The 14,265-nt window shown below is 44.6% G+C and overlaps 2 protein-coding genes across 2 annotated transcripts in view; both read right to left on the bottom strand.

The window, feature by feature from the left end:
* cpt1a2b (carnitine palmitoyltransferase 1A2b) overlaps nt 1-13,504 on the bottom strand; it is a 30,756-nt gene extending 17,252 nt beyond the window's left edge. The window contains exons 1-10 of the mRNA XM_079746633.1: nt 13,382-13,504; nt 11,122-11,264; nt 8,964-9,103; nt 5,043-5,220; nt 3,993-4,094; nt 3,627-3,764; nt 3,306-3,383; nt 2,700-2,807; nt 1,800-1,887; nt 795-990 (exon numbers count right to left, since the gene is read on the bottom strand). Coding sequence (XP_079602759.1) covers nt 795-990; nt 1,800-1,887; nt 2,700-2,807; nt 3,306-3,383; nt 3,627-3,764; nt 3,993-4,094; nt 5,043-5,220; nt 8,964-9,103; nt 11,122-11,262 — 1,169 coding nt within the window. The 5' untranslated portion in view covers nt 11,263-11,264; nt 13,382-13,504. The remainder of the gene's footprint in view (nt 1-794; nt 991-1,799; nt 1,888-2,699; nt 2,808-3,305; nt 3,384-3,626; nt 3,765-3,992; nt 4,095-5,042; nt 5,221-8,963; nt 9,104-11,121; nt 11,265-13,381) is intronic.
* Nucleotides 13,505-13,933: 429 nt separating this feature from the next.
* brsk1b (BR serine/threonine kinase 1b) overlaps nt 13,934-14,265 on the bottom strand; it is a gene marked incomplete at its 5' end in the record, with an annotated part of 28,371 nt that continues 28,039 nt past the window's right edge. The window contains one exon of the mRNA XM_079746708.1: nt 13,934-14,265. This exon is cut by the window's right edge and continues 4,304 nt beyond it.

The raw sequence follows: 14,265 nt of genomic DNA, 5'->3' as shown, positions 1-14,265 counted from the left end.
TGTGTGTGTGTGTGTGTGTGTGTGTGTGTGTGTGTGTGTACATTTAAATTACTACGGGTGTCATTATCTAATTTGTTTCAGTGCGTAATTGTGGCCGTTGTTTTAAACGTTTAATCTCTTTATACTTCTCCTACTGTTCTAAACCGCTTCATAAAGCATCTTATCAGTCCCTCCAGACAAATGCGGCGTTTTTTTGTGATTGCTGCGGCCAAAAATCCTTGATTATGCGGCACGTTTTCTTATAAAATGCGATGAAATATGCGGCATATTTATGCACAAAACTTGCAAAAATTGCGGGAACTTGCGAAAAAATGTGGGAACAAATTGTGAAAAATGCAGCTTTTCGATGAAGTTCACGTCGCGTAATTACGTCACTTCATAACGTTCCCATGGCAACAGGGGGAAATGGCTGCACTTGTGTGAAGTAAACGCAACATTTTTCAACTTTCTGCTAAGACATATGTGACTTTTTTGCAACGAAAATGCGGGGACTATGAAATCATGCAAGCCCCGCATATTTTGCGCGGAAATCGGCAATTTATGCGGTGAAAGTGCGGCATATTTGAAAAAAATGCAGCTCCCGCATGAATATGCGGACTTTGGCTGATTATGCGTTGAATTATGCGATCGCATAATCGTGTTTTTCTGGAGGTACTGTCCTACTCTCCTCAGAATGGCAGCCTGCCTTCCCTCTCTGTGTGGCTGGCAGGAGGGGGGCCTGTGACTGGGACGTCCCACCCAGAGGCCCCCAGCTGGTACAGAGGCTCCGTGGAGGGGGGGGGGGGGGAACCCACCTGTCTCCTGCCGTGAGGGCCCCCAGCTTCTCCTCGCCCGGCTGGGGTGGGGAGGGGTCGTCCAGGATCCTCTGCACCTGGGACTGGATCTCCCTGGGACTGAGCAGGCGGCCCGCCTGGTACACCCACAGACGGAAGTAGCGGCCCCTGTGGTACACCGCCACAAACTCGCTGTCCTGCCAGTGCTGGAGGACATCTTTGGGTGTTTGTGTGGAGGAGGAGGAAGTGGTCGGCGCTTTATTCGTACGTTCTTTGTGGTTGCCTGAAGTGTCTATGTGTGTGAAGTGTAGAAAATCTGTGTCTGTCTGTCTGTCTGTCGTGTGTGTGTAGGAAATCTGTCTGTCTGTCTGTGTGTCTGTCTGTGTGTCTGTCTGTCTGTCTAGGAAATCTGTCTGACTGTCTAGGAAATCTGTCTGACTGTCTAGGAAATCTGTCTGACTGACTGACTGACTGACTGACTGACTGACTGACTGACTGACTGACTGACTGACTGACTGACTGACTGACTGACTGACTGACTGACTGACTGACTGACTGACTGACTGACTGACTGACTGACTGACTGACTGACTGACTGACTGACTGACTGACTGACTGACTGACTGACTGACTGACTGACTGACTGTGGGTGTGTGTGTGGCCCAATCCCAAAGTCAGCCCTGAGGACTAAGGGCTACGCTTTGAACTGTTGGTAATTCCCTAAGGTGAAGTCTGCACTGATGCGGACTCACGGAGAGGGCTCGGTAAGTGTGGACTCAAACCCTCACGCCCTTTGGAATTCGACACCGGGACAGCCTTAAAGCCTTAATAATTTCGCCAGAAAGGCCAGGTTCCGGACTTTGGGATTGGGCCTGGGTGTATGAAGTACGTGGTGTGTGGTTGAAGTGTAGGAAATCTGTGGTGTGTGTGTGTGTGCGTGTGTGTGTGCGTGCGTGCGCATGAAGCGTGTGTGTGAAGTGTGTGTGGTGTATATGAAATATATAGAGCGCGTGTGTGTGTGTGTACCTGTCTCAATCCCAGGTGTGCGGGTGGTGTTGAACATTCGCTCACACTGAGCCGCACACAGTGGGATGACCGTACCGGGAACACGGCTCTATGGAGAGAGAGAGGGAGGTCGACCACACGTTAACTATGTTGTGCCAATAAAGGTTGACTAATCAAAACACACACGACTGTTCCAAACAGCCAACATACCTTTGACCTGCCCAACATGGAAGAACGAATAAGAACAGTCTGTTCTACAACTTTCTACTAGCCATTACAAACCGTTTTGAAAATCTGCCTCTTCTGACATGACAAGTGGGCGTGTGATGCTGGATAGATCAGTCTCCCAGACTACCCAGTGGACTGTAGAATATAAGGCTGAACGATTTGGAGAAATAATCGAATTGCGATTATTTTGACCAATATTGCGATTGCGATTTAACGTGCGATTTTTATAATTTATTAAGTTCCTTATGTTGTGTATTATTCAGTAAAAAATAAATAAATCGTTCTTTAGAATGACCAACACAACATTGGAAGCAGTCAACATAAAAACTGCTCTTTCCTTTAAGACAGGCCGATGTGTTCAGATTAATTTATATTATAAACTTCTTTATTTAACTATTGAATTGTAAAATAAAAATAAAGGAATTGTACTGATTTCCAGTCAGCAAAGGTAGCAAATAAATGTTTTTTTCTTTTATCGGAGCCTTTGCGATTTGCATACCGCGTTCTATGACGTTGCGATTTCGATTTGAATTCGATTAATCGATCAGCCCTGGTAGAATAAGTTGCTCATCTATCCGTCATACATCTAGGTGGACACGCCCACTTGTGATGTCAGAGGAGGCAGATTTTCAAAACGGCTTGAAACTTAACAAGTGTTTTAGGTGTATCTAAGAGGGTGGTTCTGATCTCTACCGGTTTGAGCTCCTCCCGGTTGACCTGGCGGCGGTAGAGAAGGAGGGCTGTGATGGTGTTCCCTGCCCGGGCCGCCTGCACCGACGTGGGGGTCACATACAGGAAGTCCTGGGAACACCACAGAGAGATGATCACTTCAAAATCCTTGTCTTATAGTCAGCCATATAATCACAACAGGTTACTGACACAAATGAACAGAACAGCAACTGACATTTAATAAACACCGCATATTACTTTAATCGAAAGCATCAAATGATTAAAAAGGATGGTGACGAAGGGCTCCAACACAGACAGTGACTACAACACCGGCAAGATATAGTCAAATAATTACAAAGAAAATACAATCTGAATTCTCTTGGAGCAAGAGTGTTGGATACAAGTACCAAGTGACATAACATCGTGTCACCTGAGCAAACACCAAGAAGAGCACAGATTCAGTGTGAACTAGAAGCTAAATCCCCTTTGCCAGCTCATATTTACAATGGATTCTATGTTAGGTTGCTGTTGTTGATTCTAGGCAATATGGACTCCATGGACACAAAGCAGTGCACGCACTAAGCGTCTGTGTATCTATGGAGACCAGTGGTCAGGGGCGGGCTCCGTTACCATGCCGTAGTAGTTGCTGTTGACCATGATGGGGCCGCGACTCCGCAGGTAGATGAACTCCTCCCACCAGTCGCTCACCTGAGAAGAAAACAAAGGCACCTCAAGCTTAAAAATATAGATATACATTAAAATAGGCCTCTCAGATCATAGAGCAGATCTTTGATGAACGGGATAAATACCTCAAAACAGGCTTCTTACACTAGTATGTCACTGATAAATGCGTTTCTAAAATGAAGGCATGATGAGTTCATAGTTGTGGATGAACTTTCCCATGCAAATAAGGAATCAGCACAGCGGGTTCGGGGAGCAGCGGATACCTACATAGTTGGTGGCCCAGAGAGCTTTTAACTTGAGGTAGCGCTGAAGGCGGTTCCCGAGGCTGAACTCAAACTGATTGGCCAGCCCGGTCATCCGTTCGAATCCAGGACCCGTCAGCAACGGCTGCACCGACTCGAGGTACTGATGGATGGGGAGAAGGGACAAAATGCATTTGATTTTCCCCAAAAACATTAAATTATTGCAATTATTATGAGCTACTTTTCTAGTCATTTTAATAAAAAAAAAAAAAGAAGCGCTGTCATATTATTTTGTTCCATTTACTTCAATCTTTGCAGATAGGTTTGGTCAGATGAACTAGGTGGGGATAAGGGTTACTGTATTTGCATGTGTGAGTGTGTGTGTGCTTACCCTACTGAGTGTGTCCTTGATGGTGGGGACGGGCAGGTGAGGTAGTGAAGTCTGGTAGCTGTAAAGAAGCGGTTTCCTGCCTGACAACAACCGTAACAATGTCTGAAGGGGGGGGGGGGGGGGGGGGGGGGGGGAGAAAGAGCAAGCTTCAATGATGGGCGTTACATTTTGACACAGATGTTATGTCATTTTTTTGTAAACGGTTTGAACGGAAGTAATGTAGCCACTAGAGGCCGCTAGCCGCCACAAGACAGCCACAGTTATATAATTTTTGTGATGTCCTTATTTTATAAATATTTTTTACATTATATTCAATATTTGTTTGCGAGTCAGGCAGCTGGATGACTTAAAGGAGTCAGGACAGCCTCAGCTGCATCTAGAGGGGCAGCCACTGAAGATATATCAGACATGTCAAAGTTCGAGGATCTGATTGGTAATTAGTCGGTGTTGTGAAGCTTACAGTATGCAGCAGAGAAGGCCAATGCACTTTCATACATCAGACAGAAATGTCTGCTGCTTCTCTTAAAGCGCATGTAGGGGAACATCGCCATCTAGTGGACCACGTAAGCCATTGTGTATAGAAGTAATCATTGAATAAAACTAGAGACTTCTCTGCGTTCGAAACGTGTTGGGAACAATTGGGATAATGAAAGTACACAACTCAACCAAACATTAGTATATAGCTGTAGTCGTTTTACGATATTTTTAAATGCAGAAACGTTGGGCATCATACCTTTAAATTGATTAATAAATTGTTCTGTGCATATTGTTTATCCAGTTTGCCCTGTTTGTTCTGTTGATCCTTACTATAGCATTTACTTTTGCATCTATTTGCATTTTTATTGTATTATATCCTGTGTCTGTGCCACTACTGCTGTAACACAGGAATTTCTAATAAAGTTAAACTTTCTTATCTTTTAACAGGGGAAAGAGTTGAACAAGCGACCAAAGCTCAAACCAAAGCACCTGCTGATGCAGGGGTTCCTAGGCAAACCCTAAGGGAAGCGAGAGGTGCACAGGGCACTGCGTTTGGAGCATTGCGTGTCTTACCACCCAGACTTTGGTGGTGGTGGAGGTGCGTCCGTGCTTCTCGAACATCCAGCGGTGGTAGGAGAGGAGCAGCTTGAGGCAGAGGCGTAGAGCCAGGATGACCGAGAGCCACAGCAGCGTGCTGAACACCAGCGCCGACAGCATGGTCTGGCCCTGCGAGCTCAGGGACACGTGCAGACTGCCGACAATTATTATACTGGACTTTGACTTTTTATTTGTTCACTTTTGCTTTTTCATGTAATAAGGCTGTTCTTTTACTTTTTAGTTAGTTAGTTACTTTTTTTCCATCAACAAAGTATTTTTTTGTTTTAAGGTCCCATGGCATGCTACTTTATGGATGCTTTAATATAGATATTAGTAGGCCCCTAACACAGTATTTGAAGACGTTCCCGAAATTCAGCCGTGGTGCAGACTTACAGCCACTACGAGCCAGTCACACATTGAGCTTTCCCCAAACGCGCCGTTTTGGTGTCTCTAGCTTTAATGTAAATGAGGAGGAGCGAGGCGGGTCAAGGAGGAGGGTGAGGGTGTGGCCCTGAGCAGCTTGCGGCCACAGTACCATGCGCTCTGTTTACAGTGGATTTATCGCAATGGAGAGGCGCACACAGCCTTTGGCCGTGCTCTGTAAATATTCTAGACCAGGTGTTTTCAAATTGGGTGAATGTGAGCCTCCCCTTAGAGTAGGTAAGGACAGCCGAGCCCCCCCCCAAAAAAAAAATATATATATTTCCGTCCGCCTGACCTAACATGCCTCTTCAGTAAATGCCATCTTTTGTGTGTTCCAGGCAATGATGACTTTCAATAACTTATCAAATGTAAATGTTTTTTAATATTGTATTTGAAGACATTTTATTTCCACAACCTTTTTAAAAGTGCATTCATAAACGATTCTTTGCAACAGCAAATAATTTCCAGCTTCATGCAGGCCTAATTGATGCTACTTTTAAAATCACTTAACATCAGTAGGCCTATCCACAAGTCAACAAAACAAAGCTACAACCGACGACACCCGACGGCTGAAATCGGCGCTGTGTGTCTGGGCCTTAAGCGCACATTTGAAGGAGATGCACATCGTCTCGAAAGAAATCAGCACAATGGACAGCTCTCGGATCAATGAACGACAATGGCATGTTATGAGATCGAACAGATTCACATATTTTCATCAAATATGTTAACGATTTCAGCCACATAAAACCACAGATTTAAACCACAAACAAAATGCGCCATACTCACATCATTTGCACTACAAGCAACATCAACCCTATGGCCCAACGAATTTATGCATTGAAGACACAACTTTGACCTTCAATTTAATCATCCATATCAGTGATAACAATAAGGCCTCGCTTTTGATGGCAGAGGTGTTCGATGCGAGGCTGCACTGCAGACAGAAATAAACGCAAGTCGTCCTCCACCTGCAGCCTTGATCTGTATTTGTTTTTAATCAGGGTCAGTGCGGAAACCCCACACTCACACAAGTAGGTTGAGGTGAAGGGGATTAGGACTTTCATAGCCTTTGTTCAGATCTGGAGGAACTCCCTCTCCACAGACAACCAGAAACGCATTCAGGATCATACTTCCTACGTTTTTTCTCCTCCCTTAATGCTGACTTCTGGTGACTTGGGACAAGGAAACGATGCATTTTAAAACTAATACAAGCACGCACAATTACCGATATCAATAGAGCTGCATACAGACGTGTATCTTTTCTTTGCGTGTTGCGTGTTGCGCCTCCCCTGTGGCTCTTTGGCGCCCCCCAGGGGAGGCGCGCCTCACCTATTGAAAACCGCTGTTCTAGAACACTCCGGGTGTTCCGCGATTGTCGCCTGCCAGAGCCTCGCTGCCGTGGGACCACCACCTCGGCAGTGGGCAGCAGGCAGCGCTGAGGCGGTGGTCCCTCGGCAGCGGGCAGCAGGAAGCGGGACTCAATCGCGGGCAACAATCCCTTTCTCCTCCATGTCGTGGTTCATGTACTTCAGGGAGACAAAGCTAAAGTTCCTTTCCCCCGGTTCCTTCTCAACCATGGCTGAGATAACCCCAACTACAGTCTTGTTGTGGAAATACCAGAGACGTCAAAGAACCAACGTGTTATGCGCCATAACACCAACACCAGAACGGTTATCCAAATAACAAAGAAGTATACAACACTTGCGTTACAGTGTGTGTAATCACACACACACACACACACACACACACACACACACACACACACACACACACACGTGGCGCTCGCACAGCCGTGTCTCATTGGCTGGCCAAATTCTCTGAGCGGGCAAGGCAGAGAAAGGGGAGGTAACTTGGCCCCTTATGACGACATATGGGGCCACATTCCAAATAAGCGCGCCTGAGCTTCCATTTTTTTCAAGGCGAGCAGGAGAGCTAGTGCTCGTTTTACACAGAACGCAAGTTTTAGCCGCTGGGGGACGATAGGCAGGATATGGGAACTCATATTAATGTTAGAAAACCTCATAAAGAGAAATTTTCATGCCATTGGACCTTTAATAAATTGAGAACAAGCGGAGTGAGAGATCGAACACTGCCCTCTGGTGGTCCTGAGAGGCACAAGGAGTTTCTGTGGTGGTAGCGCCATCTGCTGGTCTCATGAGGAGCTTACGGGACAGGTTTGCATTTAATTTTTGCCAGAGGGGTTTGGGAATATCAGGATATATCAAAGATTACTGGCGTCCCTTTTAACATTAATCTTTAAAATATATTTGTCAAGGGATTGACAAAGACACACACACACACACGCATACAAAAGTGTTGCCAATGAAAACATTTCAATTGTCTGGGTCAATGTAATAGATGGTATCAGTCGCGATCCTCAGAAAAGAGGAATTTGGTGTGTTTGCTTTTTCAAGCCCTTGACAAACACTTTGACATAGCTGAACATAAAGCACTCATGCAGGTGTGCTGTTGGAAAGAGAATACCGGCAGTTCTAGTTTGACACTTAAAGTTATTTATAACAGCCAGGAAGCAGCTCAGTACAGATTGGATCATGCAACTCAATTAGTCAAACCCTAGGTGTTTAAACAATTGTAAAAATGTGCCTGATAGGGAAATTGGATTTGGGGCCTTTTAGGGACCCGGGAAGACTGGAAGTTGTTAAAGGCTACAAAAAATAAAATGTACTTGACTTAAATAAAAAAGTGCTAGAAATATTGTTTGATTTGTCTTGAGTGGGCGACCAGTACACATTAGAACGCTTTGGGGCTTTCTTTGCAGACTAATAATGGCTCTTTCTTTTTCAAAAAATGCTCAGCTTTAATCTGTTTCACATCCATGCCGTGTTGTAATGGCCCTTCCTCTGGTTACATGCCCAGCTGCGCACTTAACATCTGGCCTGTAAACAATTGATTGGAAAGTAGAAAATATTTTGGCTGCAAAAAAAAAAGACTTTAATGCATATGATGCATAGTCGCTCTGCATTTCCAAAATTCTGCGGACATAGATGAAGAAACATACCTATGTAACACGAATGACATCGTGTACGAGTTGGCCCTGAGTTCCATGTGAACCTGAATCTGGTTCGTCTGCCTATTGAAATGGTTATGTCACATGCTGCTCAGGGTCTGTGAGCGCTGTGTGCTTTTGTGACTGCTCCTGACACATTCTTGCAGTGTAGTCTGCTGCCAGGCTCGAATCTAAAGCCAGCCACACCTTGTCTGCCTACCAGAGCATACGATAGTTTCAGTTGTTTCAGAGTTTACACTGCACACGCTATTGTAGTTTGCCTGACCAGAGGGCGTGGAAATCATTCAATATTATTGATGTAAATTTATAATAATAATAATAATAATGAGAGGGTATGGCATATTATGTGAAATGACTCAAATAAATACTAGTATATTTACCATGACATGACACTACGAAGGGATGTGTGTGTGTGTGTGTGTGCGTGCGTGCGTGTGTGTGTTTACCTCAGTGGCAGGTGCTGCTGTATCTTGGCAATCAGGCCCATGCTGGGATCAGAGCGCATGTACATGGTTGCCAGGATCGCTATGACAACGAAAAGCCAGGAAGAAGGGCTTGCGGGATACACTCCCTTGATCACCCTGTTCTGTGGCCCAGGAAGAAGTAGAAAGAAAACACATTGTGGCCTTCAGGAAACACAACAACCACCTTAGGGCAGTACGTAGCTCTGGTGGGATGAAATGAAACACCATTGTTGGTGAATTGTTGATTGATGCAACATGTCTGTACATGTGAGGAATATAATTGGTCTCAATTATATTCCCCCCCTCACCACCACATTAAAGCAATCCCACTTTCACTTGCTTTTGAATGGGTATACAAGGCAAGACTGTTGGGTAAAGATATTGAGCATATATTATAAGAATAAATGAGTGATCATTGCATATGATGCAAAATCAGGCTACAGTTCATCACGCAGCAAAATAGATTTTCAAATACATACATACATATATCGTTTGTTGATGTGAAGTAGATTTGACTCAGGAGCACTTAATGATGGCACCATCAATATTTGTATTTGTGCTGAAAAATATTGATTGTACAATTTCATTGTTGTAGGCCTCACTCAAAAGTCTCCAATATTTGCTCAATGTTTGTTTGTTTTGATATTAATGTTTTAACTTGCCCATCAGCAAACATTTGCATTGATATCTTGTTCAAATAGTACGCTTGTTCTCCGAATGTTGACATCCTAGCAGGTACAATGAAGAGCCTATGGCCATGTCTACTCTCCACTGATGCAGAGGAACAGGGAAACACCCTTTTCCCTGTTTTTGGAAATAATCAGTCTAGCGTTTAGTGTGGAAAAAATGCATGAACGCGGTTTTGAAAACCCTGACGCCGTCTACATTGGCATGGTCATGGCTTGACGTGCACGGACCGAAGCTGTTGTCCTTCTACAGACGGATCGCATTTTGTAACTGGGGCTGAATGTTTAGACAAAAAAAAATTGTGCGGACATGACCTTAAGGACCTCTGCCCGAGGAAGATTCCCTGGTAACATGTGAACTGTTCAGGGAGAGAACTTGGCTCACCTGGGCAAGGTGCACAGAATATAAGGGGGTCCAGCAGATCGACTAGTGGATCAGGAGTCAAACATCTGCGATGATCAGATTTACAGTTGTAATCCAGAGCTGGGCCAATAAATTATTCAAATCCAGCATTTATTTCCAGCAAACTTTTTTCGCGATGGTAGGCAAATAGGTAGATGTTGTCTACCTTGTCTATGTGCTTCAGGGCAGGAAACTTGCATTAGGATGTACACACCCACGCATTGCTTTGCTTCCACATCAGAAATGATCCTGTCTTGGTATTTCTTCAACGGGAGTCAAGTCAGTTTGAATTATTTATGTTTGATATATGATGCAGAGTCTACCGTGGAAGTAGCTGGAACCAGACGATAAGGCGGGCTGATTAAACAAACCACACAACTCAATATATATAAGTATAAGAAAATTGCCTTTAACAAGACCTTTGACTGTCAGCTCACCTGAAACCAGAATACAGAAAAACCTGGTTTCAGACACGATACAAAGAGAAAGTATTTGTTTTTGTGGCTCATCTGAAACCACAAAAGGAAACCATTTTTGTGGGTTTAAAAAACAATAACAACCTTGAAATAAGCGTTTACATATTATAGTGCCAACAAAGCCTTATGTTCAAGTACATCAGACAGCTTGTCATTTATAACCTGTCAATATAGACATCATCCTACATCCAGAATTATTCCAGCTAACACTGCGTAGACAAATGTCAACCGGACTATTAGACTATCCTTCTTCATTATTCTAAAACCAGCGGCCTAGGTGGTCCTACTACCCAGCTTAGCTACCCAGGCTCGTTAAGAATCGTCAGCAACGACTTGGGACTTTTCTATGGTGCAAACCAGTTAAAGAAAGATGGAGACCTCCCGGTCCAGACCACACAGACAAAGACTCACAGTCCTGGGCCTAGAACACGAAGCGTTCCTATTGGAGGAGCCTCTCGAGTCACACTATTTGAACATTGCAAAGAAGACACCAGTAATCCCGCAATAAACGTGTGGCCAACTCTTGTGTCCTGAGAGACCGGGAGCCCAGCGTACGAGCGACCGGGGAGACACACCTGCATGCGGCTGATCCGTTTCTTCCAGGAGCGGAGCCCGGAGCGGTAGATCTGGTGCAGGGCCTGGTAGGACAGCTGCAGGTCCATGCCCTCTGGGGTGATGGTGAACTGGAAGGCCACCGCCTGGTGGGCCTCGGCCATCGCTGGGGGGGGGGGGGGGGGCAGAACACAGACACAACGCTTGAAGTAAAAGAGCTTATGGGGGAAGGGGCGTGTGTGTGTGTGTGTGTGTGTGTGTGTGTGTGTGTGTGTGTGTGTGTGTGTGTGTGTGTGTGTGTGTGTGTGTGTGTGTGTGTGTGTGTGTGTGTGCGTGCGTGCGTGTGCGTGTCTTCATTCCAAAAACATCTATTTCCATAAAGGATTCAGGATTCAAGTTGCAATAAATCTTAAATGCAGAGGGATGTGTTCAGAATGTTTCACTACATTTGTTATTGGGATTGTGAAGTCCAGTTATATCTTCTTACATTGTTTTACGGAACAGTCATGCACTCAATGTACAGTACAATTGACCATATCTGGCACTAGCTAACACACCCATGCAGTGTTGCATGTATCTAGAAGGAACACCAGTGTCGTTGATACCGTTCTAAAGAGGACACTCAAACAACGGGTGTTTGCTTTTAACAAACTTAAAACAAACTCAGAGCATTGGCTTGACAGGACTGACATGGCAACACTCTCAAAAGCAGCAACTTGGAGCCCCCCTCTCCCCCCCCCCCGCCTAACAAGTGCAGTATTGTGGAGAGAAAGAGGGAGCATTGTGTTTCTTCACCGTCTTTGCGCTGTGCGGAGGCCTGAGCCTGACTCCCTCCATCAGCCGAGGTCATATCTCTAGCGATTGTCACCACGTTCAACAATAGAGTGACCACTCTTGTCACTCTACTGACGCAGACTAACAATGCAAAACCCATTACAATAACTTCATCTGGTATTTCCAGATAGAAATATCAGTCTACTGCTTAGTGTTGACTCCTCTTGGTTTGGCTATGCAACGCATCCTGACATTGTCAACAACATGGAGATTTAGGTCGGCATAGGATATGTCAATAGCGTTGAAATCAAATTGTAATTATAGCAAAAAGTCATGAAGCACTATTCAGCTCTATTATAAGAGTCACACTTGTGGGCTAAAGGTATATACATTGACGAATGAGTAACTTGAATGAAATTCAAGTTACCATCAACAAACATCCATTGAAGTGGTTAAAAACCTCACTATAATAGCTTTTTCTTTAGTTCCATGTTTAAAACCAGATGACCTAAGCCGAACCAATTAACTAACACCTTACCATAGTTATGAAGAAAAAAAAAACATTTTTAAACGTTTTTAAACACGAACTCCGTGTTGCCGAGCGGTGAGCACAGAGCGCTCGGAGGCGGCACGCAGGCGGAAACAAACGGTGAATGGAGCGCCTTTCACTCACACACTCACTCTCATGCACACGCGCGCAAACGTGTGTGTTTGTGTCCAGTCCACCCAAACACACACACACACACGTGCGCCCAAACGTGTGTGTGTGTGTGTGTACACACACACACACACACACACACACACACACACACACACACACACACACACACACACACACACACACACACACACACACACTCCTATACTCCTACACTCCTATACTCCTATACTCCTATAGTCCTATAGTCCTATACTCATGTTTATGCCAGCAGCGACGTCTGACAGGAACTGGAATTTCCGAATGGCAGTGACAAAGCCCTTGGCTGAAAAGACGTCAGAAGAATCCATAGATCGTTTTAAGAGCCATACGTCTCTTGTGGTTAGTGTATAGTTGCCGGTAGTGACACCAGGGTGACAAACATAGTAGTAAAGTAAATTTATTTATACAGCTTAGAGCACCTCCCAAGTAAAAGGAGCACACATTCGACAGTGGCTCAAAGATCAGACTTATAAGATGTTATAAAACAAACCGCTTTGGCTGCTGTGTTACTGGCCTGCATGTTATGAGGCCAAACTGGTCGAGAACATTTTCAAAACAATAACTAATGTGCAGCCATCCTGCACTGCCCACATTCCCTTGAGCAAGGCACACCCACACGATCACAAACTGCAAAATCTAACAAAAAGCAGCACAGCAAAACAAGGCTTTGACTATATAACATCAGCATCAGTGTGCTCTGGGCAGCATCAACCGGCGGAAACACGAATGCCAGCAGACTGTGTTGACAAACAATGTAGCCGAAAAGGGCGGATTTCTGGTTAGTTAAAACGAAAATAAAAGTTAATTACCTGGTTATATTTAGTTCGTTTGTGTTTTCTTCCAACCACACTCGTTTCGCTTCACTCCTACAGAAGAAGCGACTGGAAGAACACTAGCAGGGACGAAGAGGCGCGGCTCGCCTTCACTTTTTTTGGAGGGATGGTTTGTAAAACATCGCTGACGTCACTCGGCGAAGCCCCCGCCCACCGCTGACACGTGACAGGCCAAGAAAGGAAGTTGTGTAGGGGTATCGTCCCAGTGGGACAGGACTATAAATTTGATTTAATTTTGCATTAATCTCTGTCAGCTAAGCATTTGAAATAAGTTTCATTAGTTATCTGTACTCCACTGTGTGTTGCTTGCAAATCAACATATGGGCTTTCTATCAGTCTCTATCTATAAGCCTACCTATGATTGACAACGGAAAATCTAGCCATACTATTTATTTTTATATAAGCTAAAAACTATTCTATAATTCGAAAAGTCAATTGACATCCATTTCATCTGCAAATATTTAACCACGTCCACGAATCAAAAAACAACAACTTATTTTGTTTTCTGTTTATTGGTCATTATTTCTCACAGGCAATAATAATAGTGCACTTCACCATTTTCACTTAAGTATTTTTTGTAGACATTTCTTTTCATCATCTAGCACGTCGATGCTGATCTTCTAACCTTCTCAGGTATCCCATGTCATTATTGATATTTCGAGACAAACTTGTTCTTTTGTGCAGGTTAAGGTGTGTGTGGGAGGGGTCAGGGGGTACAGGTGACAGGACGACGGCAGAGAGGCAGGGGGAGGGGTCTCGTGTGGGTTTGAGGGGGCGAGGATGGAGAGCTCAAGGGGGGAGAAGAGGAAGATTACAATCGTACAATCATAACTGCTGAAGATGAATGAGATGAATAATAA

Source organism: Pollachius pollachius (genome assembly GCF_949987615.1).
Source record: "Pollachius pollachius genome assembly, chromosome: 11".
Taxonomy (NCBI): domain Eukaryota; kingdom Metazoa; phylum Chordata; class Actinopteri; order Gadiformes; family Gadidae; genus Pollachius; species Pollachius pollachius.
This window is presented reverse-complemented; position numbering and strand designations above follow the sequence as displayed.